This window comes from Heptranchias perlo, chromosome 32 (genome assembly GCF_035084215.1).
Source record: "Heptranchias perlo isolate sHepPer1 chromosome 32, sHepPer1.hap1, whole genome shotgun sequence".
Lineage (NCBI taxonomy): Eukaryota > Metazoa > Chordata > Chondrichthyes > Hexanchiformes > Hexanchidae > Heptranchias > Heptranchias perlo.
This window is the reverse complement of record NC_090356.1, coordinates 17478237-17501497: the sequence shown is the minus strand read 5'-3', so window position 1 is coordinate 17501497 and position 23261 is coordinate 17478237. Positions and strand designations below refer to the sequence as shown.

Sequence of the window (23261 nt, the reverse complement as noted above, 5' to 3'; positions counted from 1 at the left end):
AACCGTTTACAAAAATAAAGACCCATAGTTTATTGGTCCACGTAGTTAATGATGGAATCAACACATTAACTCTTCTATTATTGAGAATTTCAGTCCTGTTAATGTGCCCGTCTGTCCTGACACTGTGACTGTCTGACCATCAGTCGGTCGGTTTGCTTTTGTGCTCGGTTTGCGTGTTGCTGAATTCCTACAATAGCTGACCCTGTGAGCCCGCTGTACTCATTTAGGGGATTAAGCTGTGTTTTGACTGAGTTCATTTGCTGGAGACTAATTTCCCCAACTTAAAAAAAAACAAGTGGACCCTAACACACATTCCAGATGATTGTGACATTGCACACAGCACTGTCTGTTGTATTGATTGATTGTTGCTGGATTTTAACACCTTTTTAAAGGCCTCTCACAATAATTATTCACAATTCTGTCTTTATATTGTTTTTTTTTCTTACTAGTTTTCCAGTTTGATGTATAGTTTCTTCCTTATTCACAAAGCCTGGAAAAAAAACTCCTCAGCAGCCATTTGGTTGTCTTGTCAGAAAGGGAAGGGATGAACTGTTTGAAGTGGGTTCCAGGCTCCAGGCTGGCAGATCAATTGGAAAATTGCTGTAATTGATACAACAGCAGTGAGTCAGATGCTCTGTGACAATCTCTAGACATGCTCTCTGACTGTTGGTGGTGCTGTTTTGAGAAGTGTGGGGCAGCACACTGTCGTTCGAACAGGGCAGCCCTGGCACTTAACATAACCTGAAGGGAAATCAGAACGTATATTAAACGTTCCTCTTCGCAGCTGTTTACATACGAACTCTCGGCAGGTGTTGCAGCTGATTTTTAAGGTAGCTTTGGATTAAGGTATGAAATTGATGGTCGGAGTTCATGGCGGATATGATCCAGAATTCTAAATACTGAAAAAACACAGTAAATGTAACTACATGTTAATTGAAGTTAAACTGCTTGTGGTTGAGAATGTGAATCCCGATAATTAGATGGAAGAATTAAGTTTTGTTACCGCACATAGTTGTTGATATCCTGAATAAACTCCCACCACAGCCCATGGTTTCTGTGTCAATTCCCTTACATCAACCCGGAAATGCCACTCCGTGCCAGTGCCACACATGGTGTATTTAAGGAAAATCGGAGGGACGCCAGCACCTTAACAATACACTTTGAGACAGGAAATTCCGATACTGATTCAGGAATGTGGGTCCTTCCCACTCTGTCATTATGGACAAGCTTGGCTTAAATGGAGCACAGAAGAATGATAACAGCTTCATTAAAAAAAAATCTGTCAGGTGCTACCCCAGACTCTTGGCCCAGGTCCAGGTGTGGGCAGGGCAAGGAGTGAGCTCAAGGCGCCAGCTCTGAAATCTGCTTTGTTGCCAGTAAAAACTCTTTGGAAACTCTTTAACATCTCCACATCACGGGATACACAAATACCGGGGGGTGGGAGTGGGGGCGGAGGCTGGATTCTCGTGTTTTTTTTTAAAAAACAGACTTCAGTCTCTGCTTTTAATTTTACAAATTTCCAGAGCCTGCTAAAACACCAGGCCTGTTGCACACCCAGAAATGTGCTCAATTATATGCGTTATCAATCGGTCCATCTCAGCTTCAGCTTGTGCACCAGTTTTTCAACTGGCTTTAACCTTGTGGTCTGATAGACTATCCCTCACTCTCCATCACAACCTCAGGAAATGACAGGTTAACTTAGTGCCCGAACCCTGAGTCAGAATTTAACCTGTAGCTTCTCTATCAGATGTTGATGGATCTGCTGTATGTTTCCAGTGTTTCCAGCATTTGATGTTTTTCTATCTATTTCCCGATTCACCTTCTCTTTTTCGAAGTAGGTGCTATTTGGCTGTGACCCTTCACCTGCGCTTATCGGACAGAAACCACTCTGATTCTAAAACATGACTGGATCAAACCTGACCTGTACCGTTGCTGAACGTGTGCTGGGTGTTCATCTGAATAAGTTTAATATTTAACAGACAGAGAGAGTTCTCATGTGTCATGACATTTCATTTCAGAAAGCGGCTCTGCTTGTCTCTCCCTTTCTGTCTGTCTTTGTCTTGCATGTTCTGTCGTGCTCTTTCGCTCTGAGTGCATTAAGATGTCTGAAACATTTTACTGCAGAATGAATGTCACTAGAACTTTTCCTTTAATGAGAGACTTGATCGCCCATTCTATTTTTGCCCCTCCCTCGCTGACAATCCCGTTATTCATGTCTTTGGGGATAAAAAATATAAAAACCTGCCTCAAACTTTGCTTTTGACTGACTAGATTTCCGTTCTCTTCAAATTAAGGAAAGATTTATGCTGACACTGATTTGTGGAATATATTTTGCTAAATGCCCAATAAAACGATTAATATCCTGCATTGTTACAGTTGGGAGATCAGGTGAGGCCTGTATGAAGGGGAATCCCACAACCCAACCTGGGCCAGGGTGTCCATGATGGAATGGGTGCAGCTTCCCTGCTCCCATTTCTCCCACACAATTTTGGGACTTCGTTGCGGCTGATGAAATGTTCTTCTTCCACTCGTCCAACATCTGTGTACAATTAGGAACTGCTGTCATCCCATCGGATGGAGGGAAAGAGATTCCCTGAGTGGCAGCCGTACAGTGACCATCTTACCCTCTCCTGCTCAAACACACATTAATAGGAGGCAAGGTTGAGAAACTCGAGGTGAGCTGCTCGAGGTGTTTCTATGTCCATTCCAGCGGGGGAAATGAAGAGTAGAATTACCTGTATGATAGCAGTGACCTTTGCTTTCTGTGTCTGAAACATGGATAAGGGATTTGACCAAATATGAAAGAGTCTACAGGACAGCAGATTGTACCTTGAAACACAAACAATATCTACAGGAACATCCGTCCCAATCCCCCCGCCCCCGCAATGATCATTTGAGACAGGTTCTTGTGGCTATGGAATGTGTCAAAATGAATGCAGTTAGTGCTGGTCCTTGCCTGTGTCTTTTGTCCCTTTCTATCTGTCTCTGTGCTGGCTCAACGTGAGGACTTGGCTGTTCTTAGCATGGCATTTCTTTAAACTGATGTCAAATGGTCTGGGCTGCAGGTATTGGGGTTCAGTTAAATCGCACCTGATTTGTTAGGCGATTCTGTTCCGTCATTGGAGCGAGAGGTCCGTGTATTGTTTTTTTCCGATTTTGTGGAATTTTGGTTGAAAAATTGAATCTAAGATCAGGGCCAAAGAGTGAATCAGGGCAGAACGAAGCAATCATCAGGACGCCCCCTCACCCTGGGGGGGGGGGGGGAAGAGACTCAATAAACAGAAAGGAGAATGAGATGTGTAACAAACAACCTTGATCCTAGGTTGGGAAGGGGCTGCTATGAGAATTGGGGATGGGGTGGTTTGGAAGAGCGGGGGGTGGAGTGCAATGACCTATCGGAGGGGCTTACCCTGAATGGAGCTGGGACGGGTCACTGTGAGCAGAGGCTGAGCATTTTGTGTCTACCTGCAGCTGGGTTTTACTTTTTGTTTAAAGTACCGACCAAGTAAACCTTTTCACCTCATTGGACCAGGTAATCGGTGCCAAGCAACCAATCTATGAAGGGTTCTTGCTTCTATTTGTTATCTGGCTGCACCCTGTTAATAACTATCTGGGACATACAACGCTGACTGCGACAGACGAGCAGGTCACTCGCCCGTGGCCACGAAAAGGAAAGGGAAGAAACTTTGCGTTTAAGTTGTTTCTAGTGAAACGTGTGTCACAAACTGGTCTGTTCACAGAGGCATTTCATGGCTAAAGCAGCTGTGGGATGCCGGGGAGTAAACAACAACAACAACTCGCATTTATATTATGCCCCTACTGTATTAAAAACATCCAGAGGTGTTCCGCAGGAGCGATTATCAAACAAAAATTGACACTGAGCCACATAAGGTGATATTAGGACAAGTGGCCAAGAGCTTGGTCAAAGGGGTAGATTTTAAGGAGCCTCTTAAAGGATGGAAAGGTTTAGGGAGGGAATTCCCAAGCTTAGGGCCTACGCAGCTGAAGGCACGGCCGCCAATGGTGGAGCGAAGGAAATCCGAAATGCGCAAGAGGCCAGAATTGGAGGAGCGCAGAGATTTCGAAGGGTTGTAGGGCTGGAGGAGGTTACAGAGATCGGGAGGGGTGAGGCCATGGAGGGATTTGAAAACAAGGATGAGAATTTTAAAATCGAGTCGTTCCCAGATCGGGAGCCAATGTAGGTCAGAGAGCACAGGGGTGATGGGTGAACAGGACTTGGTCCGAGTTATAATACAGGCAACAGAGTTTTGGCAGGAAGGACTGAGGGATGTGGATAGGAGGGAGGAGGTGGGGATTTATCTGTGATTTGTTGAGCTTAGTGGCTTTATCCAGTTGTTAAATACCCCTCTACTAATATTCCCGGATGCAATACAGACCAGGAAGAGTCATCTGCAGTCTGGGCGGAGTCAGCTGATCTCAGCCTGGGCAGTAGGGGGGGGGCTGTGATCGGCCTCAATGCAGGGTGGGGGGGGCGGGGGGCGGGGAGGGGAATAAGCCAGACTTCCCACTCCTGATTGACACATTCCACTAGCGTCATTGGCAGCAGAGTGTGGACATTGGGTGCAGACTATTTCGCACTTGGCTGTGATGTGATGCTTCCCTCCCCCATGGTTGTACATCATGTCTTAACTCTCAAACAAAAAAAATGGCCACTTGGCTGGAGTGCGGGTGGGGGGGTTTTGCTGCCTGACATCAGGGCAACCTGTATCCCAGGAAGAGTTGTTATGGAGGTGGGGGGCTTAGGGAGCGAATGCCTGAAGCAATTCTCGGCAAAAAATGAAACCTGAGTTTAAACAAAAGGAGGTGGTGGACGAGGATCTCAGCAGCGGATCCTGGCCGGCTGAAGCTTTGTGTGGCTGCGGTTAGTAGAGAGGTGGAAAAAGTCCCACTGCTGCGTGTGGAGTACACAAAACCCACAGGAAATTGAGGATTGTGTGGAATGATCTGTAACATCTGTTTCTTTTTACAGTGGTGTACGAGCATCGGTCCAGACTGGAGCGTTCCTTACAGAAGGAACGAGGGGAGCACAAAAAGACAAAAGAAGGTTAGACCCTCCACTCTCCGTCATTTTCATTGTTTGTTTCTCCCCAGATAACGTCCCTTCCTTGGGTTAGTCTATCTCATGCTGATAATCGCACCCTTACTCCTCTATCTTTCAACTAGGTTTGCTGTTTATCAATTCTGCAATAAGCACATATTTAACATGCGAACTGATTGTGCCCCCATTCGCGCCAGGCGGTGCCCGGGGAGCCGCGCCAGGCGGTGCCCGGGGAGCCGCGCCAGGCGGTGCCCGGGGAGCCGCGCCAGGCGGTGCCCGGGGAGCCGCGCCAGGCGGTGCCCGGGGAGCCGCGCCAGGCGGTGCCCGGGGAGCCGCGCCAGGCGGTGCCCGGGGAGCCGCGCCAGGCGGTGCCCGGGGAGCCGCGCCAGGCGGTGCCCGGGGAGCCGCGCCAGGCGGTGCCCGGGGAGCCGCGCCAGGCGGTGCCCGGGGAGCCGCGCCAGGCGGTGCCCGGGGAGCCGCGCCAGGCGGTGCCCGGGGAGCCGCGCCAGGCGGTGCCCGGGGAGCCGCGCCAGGCGGTGCCCGGGGAGCCGCGCCAGGCGGTGCCCGGCTCCCCCGGGGTGCAGTAGCCCGTCAATAATCGGTTCCTTCCGCAATGTGGGTGATGTGAGCAAAAATGGTGGAGAAAATTGCTAAGCGAGAAAGCCAGCCTGCCGTTGTCTCTGTTCCCTTGCTGTTTAACCAGTTCCATTGTTTTTTTTCTGGGCAGTCAAGTTTCAAGGCGCTTTTTTTTCTCTCCATTCAGTTGTAATGTTAAAAATAGCTGTCAAATTGCAGGATTGTAATATGGAACGGAGATATTTGTTATGTCTGCATCTGGGTGGAGTGTGTTTGACTGTAGGGAATAAAGAGACAAGACTGATCCTGTCTTTGCCCGATAAACAAACATTGGGCAGGTTTGTGCGTTGATAACAGATGCAGAAGGTGAGTTCCAGTGTATTATGTGACACTGAAGCGTGGCGCCCCTCTGTGGGCATTTGCATTAAATGCAGTTGCCATAGCAAAAGATTTGCCTGGAATTTAAACAGCCCATTCTGCCCACACAGGTAAATGTGCCCTGAATATTAACATTTGATCATATTTCAGCTTCTGTGACATTCTACTGTGAGAGAAAGTCAAAACACTTCAAAGGGCCACATAACTGCCCTGAGTGTGATGTATTTGGATTTATTTCTGGTCGGCTGTTCTTTATTCCAGGTTTCTGACTTGGAATAGTTTCAGAAATTGGAACAATTCAGAATCTGACACAATCTTTCAAGGAGATTTTTTTTAAAATAATTTCTTGCTGAATGGTTCCCTGCATTACTTCCCTACATTGAACTCCATCTGACACTGTTTTTTCCCACTCACACTTTATCTGTCTATGTCCTGCTCCCATCGGCACAATTTATAATTTAACCTAGTGTCACCTGCAAACTTGTATATACAACTCTCTATTCCTGCATTGATATATATGGTGAAAAGGTACAGATTCCTGGAGAACACCATTTGTCACATCCTGTCAATCAGATACATCCCCCTGCACTCCCTCCCGTGTTCCGTCTCCCCCTCCCCCCCCCCCCCCCCCCCCCCCCCAATCCTTACAATTGCTCCTGGCTAGTTCCAGTGTTCTAGATGGTGTGTTAAGTAATCTGGTCGCCACCCTTTGCACGCAACACAATGTATAACAAACACTTATTATTTATTTAAAAAGGAAATCCTGTTGAAGCTTCTGACCTGAGTTATGTTTCAGGCTGTAAACCTGTTAGTTTCGCTCTTTGTAGCAGGAAGTTCTGGGAATACACAACAGGTCCGTCAGCATCCGAAAGACAAATGGGAAAGGTTTCACGTGGGAACCCTGCCTCATAACTGGCAGTGCAGTGAAATTTAAATACCTCTAATTAATGGTCATAAATATTATATAGTCACTAATAAATTCAATAAGGAACTCATGAGAAAGTTCTTTAATAGTGTGGTTAGAATGTGGAACTCGCTACCACATGGAATGGTTGAGGTGAATAGTATAGATGTATTTAAGGGGAAGCTAGATAAGTACATGAGGAAGAAAGGAACAAAAGGATATGTTGAAAGGGTAAGATGAAGTAAGGTAGGAGGAGGCTGTGGAGCATAAACACCGGCATAGACCTGTTGGTCTGAATGGCCTGTTTCTGTACTGTAAATTTCTATGTATTACCCAGCTGGGCTGGCACTGGTCTACAGTGAGGACTGTGTCCACAGCAACCATTCCCAGCCCCATATTGCCTTTCTTGTCTGCCTCACACTTGTTCTGTACAATCACTTCCTTGTGACTTCCCCCCCCTCCCCCTCAGCTGTGTGCTCTGTATCTTCTTTAATTACACACAAATCAGTCATAGACTCTATTGTACATTCCGCTCACTGGCTGCTCACCAGACCAGTGGTTCCATTTTAAAGGGACTCCCCACCATTGGTGGCTGTGCCTTCAGTTGTCTGGGCCCTTCCCTCCCTAAACCTATTCGCCTCTCTACCTCTCTCTCTCCTTTTAAGGCGCTCCTTAAAACCTACCTATGTGACCAAACATTAAGACATGTGACCAAACATTTGGTCACATGTCTTAATGTTTCCTTCTTTGGCTCGGGTGTCAATTTTTGTCGTCTGATAATCGCTCCTGTGTAGCACCTTGGGACGTTTTACTATGTTAAGGTCGCTGTATAAGTACAAGTTGTTGATTTCCTTTTTAAATAAATGAGTGAGTGTTTGTTATACGTTGTGCTGCGTGCAAAGTGTGATGACCACTCTGCACAGGGGATACCGAGATTGTGGTGAAGTGCTGGGAGATGCAGTCTTGGTGGAATCAGCAGTTTGGCTTCATCCTGCTGTCGAAATGGAGAGACTTTCCCCGACTGATTTGGTGCAGAGTAACAGCTTCCTGTGAGACCGCCCGATTACAGCTCCCCCCTCCCCGGCAATAGTTCTGCAGGGTAGCGACATGGTGATAGTGTAAGAATATTGGCAACTGTTTGCATAATGTTTAGATTATTAAAAGGATCTTCCTATTACAGTTTGAATGTAAATTCATTCTCATTTTCTCTTCCCTCTCTGCAGATTTTCTCGTGTATAAATTGGAAGCTCAGGAGTCTTTGAACAAAGAGAAGGTCAGTGATAACTTTATTCTGTAATTCTTGAACTGTGGAACTCCTCATCTCAAAGTTGCAACTCGTCACCTCCCTCCGCTTTCCTACAATTTACAGGCTTTTAAAATTCACTCTTGGTTTGGCTCCGACCACTACTTCCTGATCTTCTTTCCTGATCTTCTTAACTCATCTTCTCTCCTGCTCTTCGGTGCTGTCCTGCATTGTGCCTTTGCTTGTATCTGGCACTGAAGGGAAATCGATGCATTGTAATGCTCCTTGAGCCAGCAAACTCGCAGTAAATGGCCTGTTGGAAGGATTGGTGAGCTCTTGTTTATAAAAGGAAGGAAGTTGGAGTTTGGTGTGCGGGATGGACACTCCTCCTGTACTGTTTGATAACCAGGAGTTCACACATTCTGATTTCAAACAGTGGGAATGCTGCATTTGTGGTGATTTTTTATCTAGTTTGTGTGCCAGTGTTTCCGAGCTGAGTTTTCTTTCTAGTACATCGAGAGTTTGGTTTAACCACTTGTTTTCCTTTGCCTGATGTTTGTTGCCCACTCCCAACTACCTCCCCAAAGATGCAATATAAAACGTCTGGGATTTTATAATGGAAAGGTCATGGAGGATCCTGTGTGTATGTTTAATCAGTGCTTGAGGTCTAGTCAAACTGCAGTAAGAATCTGGGGAATTGCTGATGGAGCCCAGTATTGCTCTGAGCCAGTTCTGGTTCTGGCTAATTTATTCCGTTGATGCTTTTGGTCATTGGATATTATTCGAGCTCTGCTCCTTGATTCGTGGCAGAGTGTTCGAGGTGGGGTGGGGGGGAGGGGGTGATGGAGGCTGTGAGCACACTGTTGGCGGGGTTTGCTGTGAGCACACTGCAGAGGGGCGAGTGGTGGGGGGGTTGCTGTGAGCACACTGCTCACTCGAGGCTCTGCACAAGAGATACCAAGTGGTGCAAGAAACAGCTGCATCCCCTAGAACTGGATGAATCTTCAGCCAGCCTAGAACTTTTCAATCTCTCTGTTTTGGCCGCCTGTTCGGTCCCTGTTTGCTCACTGGGCCTTGTTCCACGCTGGAGTAAATTCCATTGTTTTTTAGACGCTTCGCAAAGTGTCTGAAATGTCCGTCGAGAGTAACAACAAAAAAAACCCACTTGACTGCCGTTCAACAGAGTCCCAGTAGCAGGAATAAACCATCCTGGGATCCTAACAGATTATCCTGTGGTTTGTTAAAGCATAACCACAAAGCGATACATTAAGGAATTGATGATACTACTGAGCTTACTGGCAGCCTCTCTGAAAACCAAGATTATTGATCTGAGTAGAGGATCAGTCCTGGAGTATGGCATTGGGCCCTTGTGTGGTTTGGTTTCTGTGCTGCATGTTCTGTCTGTGCTCAGCTGTCTAGTTTGTCTGTCAATGCTGGGAGTGCTTTTTGGACAGAAGCGGAGAGCGTACGGCTGTGCTGTCTGTTGTCTTTATTCCTGTGTGCTCTTGTTTATCAGTGAAAGCATTCCCATGATAGAATCTGCAGCACAGAACACAGGTCATTCGGCCCAGCTGGTCAATGCCCGTGTTCATATGCCACACAAGCCTCCTCCCACGTATCTCTCTATTCCCTTCGCCCTCACGTGTGCATCAAGCCTCCCCTCCTTCAGCCGCTCCACGTAGCAGCGAGTTCCACATTCTCACCACCCTTTGTGTAAAGAAATTCCTCCTAGATTTTTTATTTGATCTGTTGATGGCTATCTTGTGTATGCCCCCTTGATTTGGACTTGTCCCTAAGTGGAACCAGTTTCTCCTCATCGAACCTATTGAACTCCTTCATAATTTTAAAGACCTCTATCAGGTCTCTTTAATCTTTATAATTTTTATCTTTCCAGCAAACCGAGGGATAGAGGCAGCAGCAAGTAACCTGAAACTTCTCGGACCCAGTCCCTGGTTTTTTTTTTCCTTTCTTTTCACATGTTATCACATGAGTCCTGAGGTCACAGGGTTCTCGCCATGGGCCGCCATTAGCTCTTTGTGATGAGCTCGAGATATTTTTGGCCAAACATGCATAATAGGGTTGGGGCAGGTCCTGGACCTGGATTTGAGTTGGGTCGGGATGGGGAACTGGGATTGGATCGGGGCTTGAGGTTGGAGCTGGAGTTGCCATTGGGATGGCGGTGGGGGGGGACGCTGGTTTGGGATTGCAGTAGCTTCAATGCGATGGGTTCACTTAAACATCTCGTTGCCAGATATGTTTTGAAGGAGAGATGTCTGGCTGCAGTGGGGCTCAATCCTGGGTTTCTAGAGTCTGTTAATATCTTCACTTAACGCTAAAAGTGAATATTCGGAAGAGCTTACATTCACCGCAGAAGTAAATAGCTATTTAGCCCTGTGTGTTTTCAGATGTTCTGATGGTGGGTAGAGTGTCTGGAGATTGACACTGATGGAAGGAGCTGGGCAGAATTGTACTCTGTCGGTGCAATGTGCAGAACAGGGCAGCATTGGAAATTCTGCTCTATTTATGCAATGTTTTATGTGCCTCAGAAATATCCCAAAGTGCTTCACATACACTGAACTACTATGAAATGCAGCAACTGTTGTTATGTAGACAAACATGGCAGTCATTTTGCACATAGCAAGATCCCACAAATGGCAATGAGATGCAGCCAGTTAATCTGTTTTGGTGGTGTTGGTTGAGGGAAGAATGTTGCCCAGGACGACGGGAGAAATGCCCGCTCTTCTTTCAATAGTGCTACATCCACCTGATCAGACAGATGGAACCACAGTTTAATGTCTTATCTGGAAGATGACACCTCCAACAATGCTGCACTCCCTCAGTACTGTACTGACGTTTCAACCTAGACTTTGAGCTCAAATCCATAGCGCGACTCAAACTTCAGACGAGAATCTGACCAACTGAGCCAGCCTGAGACTACCCTCCGATTCTGAACATTCTGCGAATTAACTGTTCAGCTTTCAACCAATCAGGGTTTAAGGATTCTGTCCAGAGATCAGACTGTGAGAACTTGAAAATAAAATTCCTTTTATGGAAGATTTTGGAACAATTGAGTTGATGTGATGGCGCAGTAGCTGAATTGGTGACCTTTATGCTGTCGACCAAAGAGTCTTTGCCCTGATGTGTAACCCCGCCCTGGATTGTAGCTCTTAAAAGACTGCATGTAATGTGAGCCTGCAAGTGATGCGCTCACATTTGGAATGCGCTGGGGCTGCATGGAGGGAATGGGCTGAGACTGCGTGTGGCTGCGTGCTGTGAACTGTCCCAATGATTCTTTGTGTGGTGTGCAGTGCAGTTCTGTTATTTTACCGTGCCTTGCACAAAGTGGCTGAACAGTTTTTGTCCAATTCTCTTGCAGCAAGATGCCATGAACCGATACGGTGCCCTAAGTTCGCAGCATAAGATACTAAAGGTGAGTCATACCATCGTTACTGGAACCATCAACAAATCTGCATCTCCTCGTGAAGGACAAAGCCTGTTGGATTTTGGATGATTTGATAGGGGCCAGGATCAGATCTGTTCCACTGAGTCTCCTGGGTTGAACAGTTCAGCCATTCTTTGGATGGTTTATTAATGTATGGAAATTGTGAGGGCGAGGCGCTGTGATATAACAGCCAAATTCCTGATGTGCTGTAGTGCTGAGGGAGCCAGTCACTCGTGGCCACCAGTGGATGATGCAGCAATTGCCTGGGCACCTTGACATTTTAGCCAGTATTAAGACTGCAGATTCTTTATTCTTATAACCTGCTGTCAGCACTAGCTGGAACAAGGACGATTCTGAGGGATAACTGGTGATAACATAGAGAGTGACAAATCAGCACAGATTCATGCTCCAATCAGAAAACCCTTCATTCAGTATATTAAATGGTAGAATCTCGCTCTTGTTTTTTTTTCACTATCATTTTCCCTATTGCGCTCTCGCTCTCACTCCTGGACACACCCTCTCTCTCTTCCATTTTTGTGTTTTCTCACATTCTCATCCATTTTCTTTCTGTCTCTGTCTCTATTCCCCTACCCCTTCTCCCCACCGCCCCCACCCCACTCTCTAGTACCTCACCCAGATGTCCATTCATGATATGTGAGTCTAGATACTATTGACTGGGTATTCGACTGCTTGAGCATTACAGACCAGCCTGATCCTGCCCCCACGAACATCCACATACACACAATGACCAGTAAGGGTCACTGAAAAATGCTCACAAGTTGGATCCCTGCTTAGTTTTTTTTTTCCCCAATTCCCTAACTGAGGCCAATTGTTAATGCCCTGACCAATTAGATCAGCTAACCTGACACCTGCCAGAGACGGGCCCTGCTGTGGCCCATTCATTGTGTCTGATGTTTACGGCCCTGAGCTGTTGTACTGAGCCCGTAACTGACCCTAGTCTGCTGCTTTCACAGAATCAGCATGATGAAATAAAGAAACAGCTTCTGGATCTGCAGCTTCAGCACAACAGCCTGCGACTAGAGCACAGGAAAGCAGCAGAGACCCACAACCAGCGCTACCTGCAGCTTCATCAGCAGAAGGAACTAGAGATCAGCAGTTTACAAGGTATGTAGAAAGTATCTGATAAATCTCAGGACTCCTTGGCCTTGGAGATATATACTCAGCTGTGGGATAACTTATTGTAATATATTTCCAGCACGTGTGTCTCATTCATTCATTCTCGCGCTCTCCCTTTCTCCTGCCCTCCCGCTTTTTCGCTCTCGCTATCGCTCGCTCTCTCACTGCTGCGCTCCCTCTCTCTCCTCCTCTTGCGCTTTCTTTCTCTCGCTCTCTCTCTCTCTCTCTCTCTCTCTCTCACATGCCCCATCTACCAGTCACACATATAATTTCTATAATGGGTGCTCAGACTGTTATCTAGTCCACTCTCTGTGCTCTTAGCTGTGTTTGGTTTCTCTCTCCAGTTTCTTAAATGTTGTAACTGAATTTCTTCTCCTTACAGATAACGTCTTTAAGCTGAAACATGAGAGCAAGCAACTGCGAAAGGCACATCAGGACATTCACCTGCAGCTCACGGAGGCGCAGGTACAGGGCAGTTAATCGAGCAGTTTTAGTTCCACTTTAGAAGCCCATTCCCTGAACTCAGAGGCTCCCAAACTTTGTCTTGATGAGCTCCTTTTGGAGATTCATGTCCCGTGCGCGGCCCTCTCTTGCAAAGAAACCATATTTTTACATAATTAATGTTAGGGTAGATATACCTGGTAACCCGGAGTACTCCAGCAGTTTTGACACTTTCCCTGTTGTAATTCCGCTCCCTTACACTTGGTTTTAATATGAAGTCCAGACCTATCATCAGTACTCACTGGTCGGGAAATTCCTCGCCTCCTCTCCGGCTTCTCTGGCATCACTTCACCGGAGGTAACCCTGGCAGAGAGGGAGCGTATCCAAAGAATTTCCTGGCCACTGTGCGGTGTTGTCCTCGCACTCCTACAACCTCCCCCTTCTCCCCCCCCCCCCCCCCCCCCCCCCCAAAACTTGGGCAGCGTGCCTCCCGCCACTTTGGAAACCTATTGCTAAATTAACCTGCGACCTGTTGATTTGGTCTAAATTACTAACTCCTGTACACATTTCTATGTCGTCGGCAAATTCCTTTAATGCTCTCATTCAAGTTGTTAATGAGGATGAGGAATAGCAACAGTCCCAATATTGAACCTTGTGGAGCTCCCATTAATGAGTTGCGTTTCCAGCATAATATAATCCTATAAGATCGACTCTCTTCAATAATGTCCCATGTGGCCCCTTGCCCAAAGGTTTTTGGAACTCCAGGTCCGTAACATTAACAGGACTCCCAACATCCACCCTATGGATCACTTCCTCAAGGAATTCAATCCATGTGACAGGACCTCTTCTTCCTGAATCCATCCTGGGAATCTGCAATATCCACTGACCTCTCTAAGTGATCGTAAATCACATTACGTCAAATTGATGGTCCAGTTTTTTCCCCCTTAAATAATAGGACAACATGAAGCTCCCTCCTGTCTCTGCACCATATCTAACCTATGTTGTACCTAATCTGGGAGTGCTTGATGAGACAGATTAAAGGTCCCTCAACAATCTCCATTAAATACTCCCAGATCAGGTGCAGCATAGGTTAACCACAGTAAAGTCTCTCACACAGCTCTCAAAATCTCAGCCCAATCTCCATAGTGCCCCCCTACTGGGACTACGATAGTGTAGCGGTTATGTTACTGGTCTAGTAATACAGAGGCCTGCACTAATAATCCAGAGAACATGAGCTCAAATCCCACCATGGCAATTTGAGAATTTGAATTCAGTTCAAAAAAAATTTGCTAATAAAATAAAACTGATATCAGTAAAAATGGCCATAAAGCTGTTGGATTGTCGTAACATCCTAAATGGTTCACTAATGTCCTCTAGGGAAGGAAACCTACTGTCTTTACTTGGCCTGGCCTATATAAGACTCGTATACCCAAACTGCTCTGAAGAAAAAATGCAGCAATTCAAGAAGGCGACCCACCACCGCCTTCTGAGAGCAACTAGGGATGGGCAATAAATACCGGCCTTGCCAGCGACTCCCACATCCCGAGAATTTAAAAAGTAGTGTTTTCCCTGCTAACTAATTGTCTGTTTGATGTCTCTGAATGAGATCCCCAGTGTTCATTGTAGAATTGTGGAAAAAATTTTTTGCAGACTCTCACTTCAGGCAATGTGTTGAGACTGTCCCATGCTCCTTTGGATAGGTCCCTTACGCCCAGTGGAAGGGTCAGTGCAAAACCGTTTACGCCCAGTGGAAGGGTCAGTGCAAAACCGTTTACACCCAGTGGAAGGGTCAGTGCAAAACCGTTTACACCCAGTGGAAGGGTCAGTGCAAAACCGTTTACACCCAGTGGAAGGGTCAGTGCAAAACCGTTTACACCCAGTGGAAGGGTCAGTGCAAAACCGTTTACACCCAGTGGAAGGGTCAGTGCAAAACCGTTTACACCCAGTGGAAGGGTCAGTGCAAAACCGTTTACACCCAGTGGAAGGGTCAGTGCAAAACCGTTTACACCCAGTGGAAGGGTCAGTGCAAAACCGTTTACACCCAGTGGAAGGGTCAGTGCAAAACCGTTTACACCCAGTGGAAGGGTCAGTGCAAAACCGTTTACACCCAGTGGAAGGGTCAGTGCAAAACCGTTTACACCCAGTGGAAGGGTCAGTGCAAAACCGTTTACACCCAGTGGAAGGGTCAGTGCAAAACTGTTTACACCCAGTGGAAGGGTCAGTGCAAAACCGTTTACACCCAGTGGAAGGGTCAGTGCAAAACCGTTTACACCCAGTGGAAGGGTCAGTGCAAAACCGTTTACACCCAGTGGAAGGGTCAGTGCAAAACCGTTTACACCCAGTGGAAGGGTCAGTGCAAAACCGTTTACACCCAGTGGAAGGGTCAGTGCAAAACCGTTTACACCCAGTGGAAGGGTCAGTGCAAAACCGTTTACACCCAGTGGAAGGGTCAGTGCAAAACCGTTTACACCCAGTGGAAGGGTCAGTGCAAAACCGTTTACACCCAGTGGAAGGGTCAGTGCAAAACCGTTTACACCCAGTGGAAGGGTCAGTGCAAAACCGTTTACACCCAGTGGAAGGGTCAGTGCAAAACCGTTTACACCCAGCGGAAGGGCAGTCTGACTTGGTTTAGTCCCTGGTGAAGGTTACTTTTCGATGCTGTCAGATGCAGCTTCACTGAGGAAGGTGATTCAGCAATGTCGCTGCTGGTATTCTGTAATAAAAATGTTCAGAAAACATTGTCACTCTGCAGTGAGCATGTGCTGTGAACGATGCAGTGAGGGTTCTGTATTGAAGGGTTAGTTCTGGTTTGTGAATGATGCTGAAATGTCAGAGCAAGAGTGGGAGCTGCTGATCGAAGAGTAATGTACAGGACCTATAATTCAGGGACTGGTGGGACAAGGCAGTTGATGGCACTTGTGAGCTACGTATTGATTGAAGCAGATGATTAATGGGTGTGTAAATTTTGTTTGTGGGAAGGTTATAAACACATCACAGACCTGTTGCTCCGTCAGTCCCCGATGGAGTGCAGCATCGCTCTGATATTCTGCCCAAAATGAATTAGCAGGATGCAATTTTCCATTCATCGCACTGTCCAATCAGTATTGCTTTGCCTTGGGGCTCGTTCTGTTAGGACTGCACCTGATCTATTTTTAGCTTGTGTTCCTGATGAATTGTACTCGCTCGTTTCTCCGCCCCTAGGCTTCGGCCGAGGTTCTGTGACGGCCGGCAGCAGATGTTCTGACGTCCTGGATGCGTTCTTCTAACACTGAATGCATTTTGATGCCAGCCCATAAATCTGTCGTTTAATCTTCCTGCCATCGGTAGAACTGCCTTGTTTACAGAGCTTTTTATACCACTGGAGGGAGAGATGAGCTTCCAAAAAATCAGGGCTGCCAATTTAAATGCAGCTTCCACCTGTACACTGCACTAACAACTCACCAGGATGTTCCCTGGGCTGAAGAGACTCAGGTCTGATGAGCGACTGGATAACCTTGGGTTATATTTCCTGGTGTTGAAGAGGTTAAAATCTGATGAAGATGTTGAAGGGAATTGACAGGCTAGAAAAAGACTGACTCCCATTTAATGGGAAATTCAGAACAAGCAGGCTCGTGGTTGAGGTGCAATACAGGGTTATGGTATGTGCCAAAATGAAAACAATGTCAGTGCCCCTTCCTGATCCTGGCTTTGTTCGATCTGTGCTGCTCAGGTAACTTGGCATGGGTCCAGCGATAGGACCCTGGTCTGCCCGACCCTGCACTTATTCACTGAGTGTAGTATCATATTGTGATCTGTATTTAACTCAGTAGTGAACACTGACCCAGCTCTTGCCATGTACCCTCACTGACCTAAGCCCCTGTTGCATAATCCTCGTGAGATACTGACTGTTTCACTTGAGTTCTGCTTTTATTTCTGACTCGTTCTGCAGGCCCAGGTGGAAGAGTTCAGGCAGCTGAAGGAAGCTCTCCGTGGGATGCCAAGTTTCAAAAAACCTGGGCTGAATCCAGTCATACTGCAAGAGCAGAATCAGGCACTGCAAGAGCATCCCCGGGGCCCTGGCAGCAGCCAGTCACAGCCAACCGCTGAACAGAAGGTGCAGCTAATTTAAGGCAAAGCTTCTTGTAAAATTTCAGTTCAGATTTACTGATTAATTGCTGAGTGACATAAATATTAAACACAATCTGAAGCTCCCCGGAGTCCTCCCATTGACAGCACTGTGCTCCTGTTACAGTTCCTCAGGTTAGAATGTTTAAAGCATTTGGGTAACGCCTGTAAAATGAATGGCCCAGAATTTGCTGGAGTGGGGCATCTCATGGCATGCCCTGTTTGTTAGACTTGTTCTTGCACCATTCAGCTCAAAAATGTTTTGCCCACATAGTTGCTGGAAGTGTGAGTTGATAACTGGGACAACAGGGCATCTGGGACCTTGGTGAACAGAGGGTCAAACAGTGTATCTCTTTCAACCGATGAGATGAAAGGATCGAGAAATAAATCGTTGGAGGACTGAGAAGGAGGGTGAATTAGAGTGGGCGAATCGCACAAGTTGCTGTCTTGTTTTGAAATAAATTCAGTGAAGCCAAGGCCAGGCGTCGCCCCTACAGGAGAGGAGAGGACATTGCTCCCGACCCTCCTCATGACTTTCGCAGCAAGGAGACATCGAAGGCTTTAGGCGGAGGCTGAACACGTCCTCTCCTACCCTGGGCGTCTGTTCTGTTTCTTTTCTTCCCTCCAAACTTTCTGAAATGTTGGGTGGGAGTTACTTGGCTGGGTGGCAATATTGTGCAGTTTTTCAATAGGATCCTGTCTCCCGATGTTTGGCTTCCAGATTGTGCAACGAGCTTGGATATAGAAGGCCCTTGGGCCCATTCAGTCTTCTCCTTCCAGCATACCAACCCCCTACCATGTCCCCTTTACAGCTTTAACATCCATCAGAACAGGCGGTCGAGACCTTGGAGGATGGCACCTCTGACAATGCAGCGCTCCCTCAAGACTGTGCTGAAGTGTCAGCCTAGATTAGCTGCTCGAGTCCTGGAGTGGGCTCGATCCCATTGGCGAGAGTGCTACCAACTGAGCCAAGTTGATACTCGAGGGTATTTCAAGGACGTTGTCCCATAATTTGCTTTTTGGCCTTGAAAGATTTTTCCCCGAAGATGATGGGTGAAAAAGCAGGAAACATCCCTGACTCCATTGTGGACCATCTGATTCCGTTCTAAATTCAGCTTATCTCCGCTGTTTTTTTTTTCTGAAACGACTAGTTTACTGACTTGGTCATTCCTTTTAGTTCTGTTCCCTCAGCTCCAAGCTTTTGACTGGGAGAGATTTCAAATCAAGACTTGTTTGTGTTGCCACAGTTTAAAGTACCTATGTTGTCTCTATCGGACGGTGTGAGTGACGTTTATCAGGTGCAGTGTTACTGTCTGCCTTTTATCCAGTTGGAGATGCTGACATGTTGGTTTCCCCTCCTCCCACCTGTTTGTGAATCCTCAGCCGGTCCCCTCTGTCTGAATAAACACTCAAATCCTCCAGGGCTCGATCTCATAACCTTCTGACCCAGAGATGAGAATACTAACGATTGAAGCAAATTGACTTTCGAGTCTAAACAAACTCCGTACTCCAGCAGAATTCTGAGCCATGTATAGAATTCCATTGGATAAAACCACTTCCCATTTGTTCTCATTTTACTGTAAAATCTCTGAATTACTGTGGAGTTGAGGCCTTGTGCCTGGAGACAGAGTGCAGTAATTGGCTTCCTTTCCGTTAAGGAGCAGCAGCCACTGGCCGGGGTGATGGGTGTGGGAGAGCGAGCTCTGAACCCCCAGAGTAACGGAGAACAAGCCATGAAGGAAGCTCCCGCGAAGGCCCGACCTAAAGACCCTCTTCAGGAACGTCCCGCACTCAGGAACGTGCCAGTTTGGGATTCGAACAAGCCGTTACGCCCGCAGGAGGAAGGTGCCAACCGCGTGCTGCGATTCACCCGGACGGTGAACAGCCTGCAGCCTGATAGCCCGGTGAGACCTGCAGCTAATTGTTGAGCACAAGCTGTTTAGGTGGAAAGCATCTCCAGTTTGGGGGTGACTGTCACTGGGCTTAATGTTCGGGTCATTGGGGGTGCAAAAGCTGAGATGGTGGGAGGGGTAATTCCACGGAAAGGTGATTGGTTTGGAAATCAGATTGTGAACCTGATGCTGTTCTTCTGGGGATTTAAAGGCTGCTGTTTTTGGGAGATGGGGGGGGGGGGGGGAAAAGATGAATTAAAAAATTGCAGGAATGTTTTGTTTTATAATATACCCCATTAGTACTAATTAAACATGCTAGAAACCCAATGAAAATGGTCCACAGTCAAATGCAGCAGAGTGTCGCAGATGTCCGCTGGCTCTCGGTTACTGAGGGGCGAATGGTTTAGAAGTGCACAGACTCTGAGTGGATTACCGTGGGTGTTCGGGGTCTTATTTTGGCAGGGGGTGGGGGTCGATGATTCTTGGTGATACTGGAGAGTGTAAACCGCAAGTGCTGCTGTCTGGGGAAAGTTTCTATCAAAACCTAAAATCTAAAACCCTTGTTCTGACAAACCACATCCAGCTGGGTACGGGTTCTATGAGCGCTGACGCCCGCAGGTAGATCATCCAAAGCATCACTCCACCTGTGACTCTAGACAGTAAGTGTAGGGGAGCTATTTAATGATGGGAGCATCACAGTGAGAACTTTCCCATGTCGTTTGGGTATAAGACAAGAAATTTACGGCACTCTTTGGGGCTAAGTTAGGGAGTGACCTTAAATGTGAGAATAAAAGCCAGGGATCGTGGGGGGGAGGGGCAGAGGGCGGGGGAGGAGACGGGGGGAGGGGGGGTTTGGAATCCCTACTGTTTGAAAGTCAGGCTGCTTCTGTCATTGAAAACTAGCGAAAAACGCCTGTAGCTTGGCTGGTAATGAGGCGAGCCATCCTGTACTTAGAATCATAGAATGGTTACAGCACAGAAGGAGGCCATTCAGCCCATTGAGCCTGTGCCGGCTCTTTGTCACAGCAATCCAGTTAGTCCCATTCCCCCGTTCTTTCCCCGTAGCCCTGCAAATTGTGCCGCCTTATCTGTGAGTGTGCGTGGGGTCTGAGTATTTTTCACTAAAATGTTGTGTGACACTCCTCGCGTTGAACTAACTTCAGTTATGGAAAATGCTGGAAACATTGCAGCTCAGTCAGCATCTGTAGAGACAATGGACAAGTCAGTGTTTCAACTGCAGACCCTTGACCTCAAACATTAACTCACCTGTTCTCTCCACAGAGACTGACTGACCTGCTGAGTGTTTTCAGCATTTTCTGTTTTTGTCTCTGGTTTTCAGCAACTGCGGTTTTTTGCCCTTTTTGTTCGTTCACATGTGTCACAAAGTTCCTGAGGGTGGGAGACTGTGTAAGGAAGGCCATTCCACCCTTTGATTGAAGCATACTAATCTGGTAAAAAGCTGTTGAAAGTCATCATTATTCCCTGAAGCTGTCGAGCAGGAACTTCCTGCTGAGAGGGAGGCCCCCAATCATCTACTTCTTTTCATTGACAGGATATGAAGGCGATGGCCGATGGAATGGATCAAACACACGGCGTCACTGTTGAGCATGACCACATACCACTGGACGGAGACGCAGCTAATGAGAAACAAGGGCCTTTCGTAAGCAATGAGCTAAAATCAGAGAGCCAAACAATCAGCCATCAGACGAAGATGAAGAGGTATGTACACGGAGAGTTACCACCCCCTCCAGGGTCCTGGGCCAGTGAGAATTTGGAATATTCTGCCTTGATTGGTCCCGTAGGCTCGTGTGAATGGGCAGACAGCAAATAATTCGCAATTTAACTTGTTTCCACTTTACTCCCCTCCTCTTGTGAAGGTGCTGACTCCTTGCTAGGGTACAGATTCCACTAGCACTGACTCTCATTGGGTTATGGGTCTTAGGTTACATGTGCTTGTAATAAATTGGATAGCCAGGTGGTGAAGGATAGACTACTAGAGCCTGGTCTTCAGTTGCTTCCAAGCCTTTATTCACAGAGCTCCACGTGACACACACCACACCCTCGATCAGCTCTCTTATAAATGGACACAAGAGTCCCCAATTGATACACACCACCTGAATACAATTAACACTAATTGATATCACATGGATACAATTAACAGCGTTTATTCAGCTCAGACCAGGTGTTCAAACCCAGTACCACATTGGGACATGGAGTTACCCCCAAGCTATTGTTTCTAACTGTTTCTTGATCCCATTTATACTGTCTGCTTCAGTGCCCTTCCCTGGTAGCCTATTGCACAAACCCATTAACCTTTGGAGGAAAAAGTTCAGCGTGAGTGCTCTTGCTCCTGTCTTTCCCTCTTAAGAACATAAGAAATAGGAACAGGAGTAGGCCATACGGCACCTCGAGCCTGCTCCACCATTCAATCAGATCATGGCTGATCTTCGACCTCAACTCCACTTTCCTGCCCGATCCCCATATCTCTTGATTCCCCTCGAGTCCAGAAATCTATCTATCTCAGCCTTGAATATATTCAACGACTCAGCATCCGCAGCCCTCTGGGGTAGAGAATTCCAAAGATTCACAACCCTCTAAGTCAAGAAATTCCTCCTCATCTCAGTCTTAAATGGCTCTTGGTCCTGACTTTCTGTCCCCTGGGACTTGAATGCTTTGCTGTTGTCAGCTGTGCTAAACATAAGGCGACCAGTAATTATGTCTGTCTGTCACGCATACTCCTGTCTCTCTCAGAATCTGTCTGCCAGCACTGATCTACCTCTTCAGATACTCTGGCTAATGTTCTGTTAGATTTTCACCATCTTTCACAAGCAGCTTCTATTTAATGGAGGCTCTCGTGTGTTGTTCAGTGTTGCTGAGACTGTCATCGCCATATTTTGATAACCCAGAACTCCTGATTTGTCATATGACTCAGTCCTTCTCCTCTGACTGGGAGCATGTTGGAGACCATCTGTGCGTTCCCGATCACAACTGGCTGTGCAAATCAGCTGGGAGTTGTACATGACATTTACCCATGCTTCAATGACTGGGGCCCTGCAGGAACCTGCCCTTGAGCACTAACCAGGAACTGTTCTGAGAAAGAGAGCAGGAAATCCATCCCGACTGGCAAAAACTGCAATCTGCTGTTAATCTTGTATATTCACGTAGAGTATGTCCTTGCCTCCTGCTTGGAGATGTGCTTTACAGCTCTGATAAATAACCATCTCTCCACTTCCTTCAATCTCTGTGATTCTCAGAGATCATTGTCCATACTGCTGATATTGTTCCTGTTCCACAGCTGCAACTGGGCTTTGTGTGTTTCTTTCTACAAATGTTTCTTTTGTCGAGAATATAAATACCTGCACCCCCCTACCCCTTCCAGGGCTTAGTGGAAAATACACTGCTCAGTGTGGTACGGGCAGGAAGGTCCCAAGTTCTGGGAGGGGGAAATGTCGCAATTGAATGACTCCTGCTGGAGAGAGCGAGTGCACGAGAGAGAGAATACGTGTGTACACAAGGGCCGGCTTAGGCTCGGCTGTGATGCCCACCCGAGTTGAATAACTTTCTGCTGTTCACTGTCTAGGTTCACGCATGAATAATGAGCACTTGGATACAGTACCGGATGTGTATCTGTACACAGCCACGACTTGGTGTCTTCAGGAGGGAGGGGAGAAAATTAATTGGGGGAGGGGAATTTAAAAATGTTTATTTAAAGTGAATGTAAAGGAGGAATTTATAATGTAGTCGTTGCAAACTGATTCCTGGAAAAGAGTAACCAGCAACCTAAATGACCTCTCTTAACCTGAGACACTTTAATTGGGTCTCCATGCCATTTTATTCGCTCTTTATTTTGCTGACAGGTGGGATGAGATTATTAATGATGTGAACACAGACACTGACTTTAAACTGCACAGTCAAATGGAGCAGCGCAGAAACGCCTTTGTGCAGAATAACCGAGAGCTTCAGACAGTTCCTGCTCAGACCACCAGAAGGCACTGGAGACCTGGTCATGGAAATGCAACTGGGGTGAGACCGTGTGGGTGCTGTGAAAGAGGAGCCTGAGGAGGAGGAGGAGGAGGAGGTGATGA

The 23261-nt window shown here is 47.0% G+C and overlaps 1 protein-coding gene across 1 annotated transcript in view; it reads left to right on the top strand.

Moving 5' to 3' along the window:
* The window catches only part of LOC137300790 (Golgi integral membrane protein 4-like), a 41000-nt gene that overhangs the window by 10879 nt on the left and 6860 nt on the right, over nt 1-23261 (top strand). Inside the window, exons 2-10 of the mRNA XM_067970050.1 lie at nt 4991-5065; nt 8141-8190; nt 11537-11590; nt 12577-12727; nt 13122-13204; nt 17109-17273; nt 18943-19188; nt 20729-20895; nt 23034-23199. Of these exons, the coding sequence (XP_067826151.1) occupies nt 4991-5065; nt 8141-8190; nt 11537-11590; nt 12577-12727; nt 13122-13204; nt 17109-17273; nt 18943-19188; nt 20729-20895; nt 23034-23199 (1157 nt within the window). The remainder of the gene's footprint in view (nt 1-4990; nt 5066-8140; nt 8191-11536; nt 11591-12576; nt 12728-13121; nt 13205-17108; nt 17274-18942; nt 19189-20728; nt 20896-23033; nt 23200-23261) is intronic.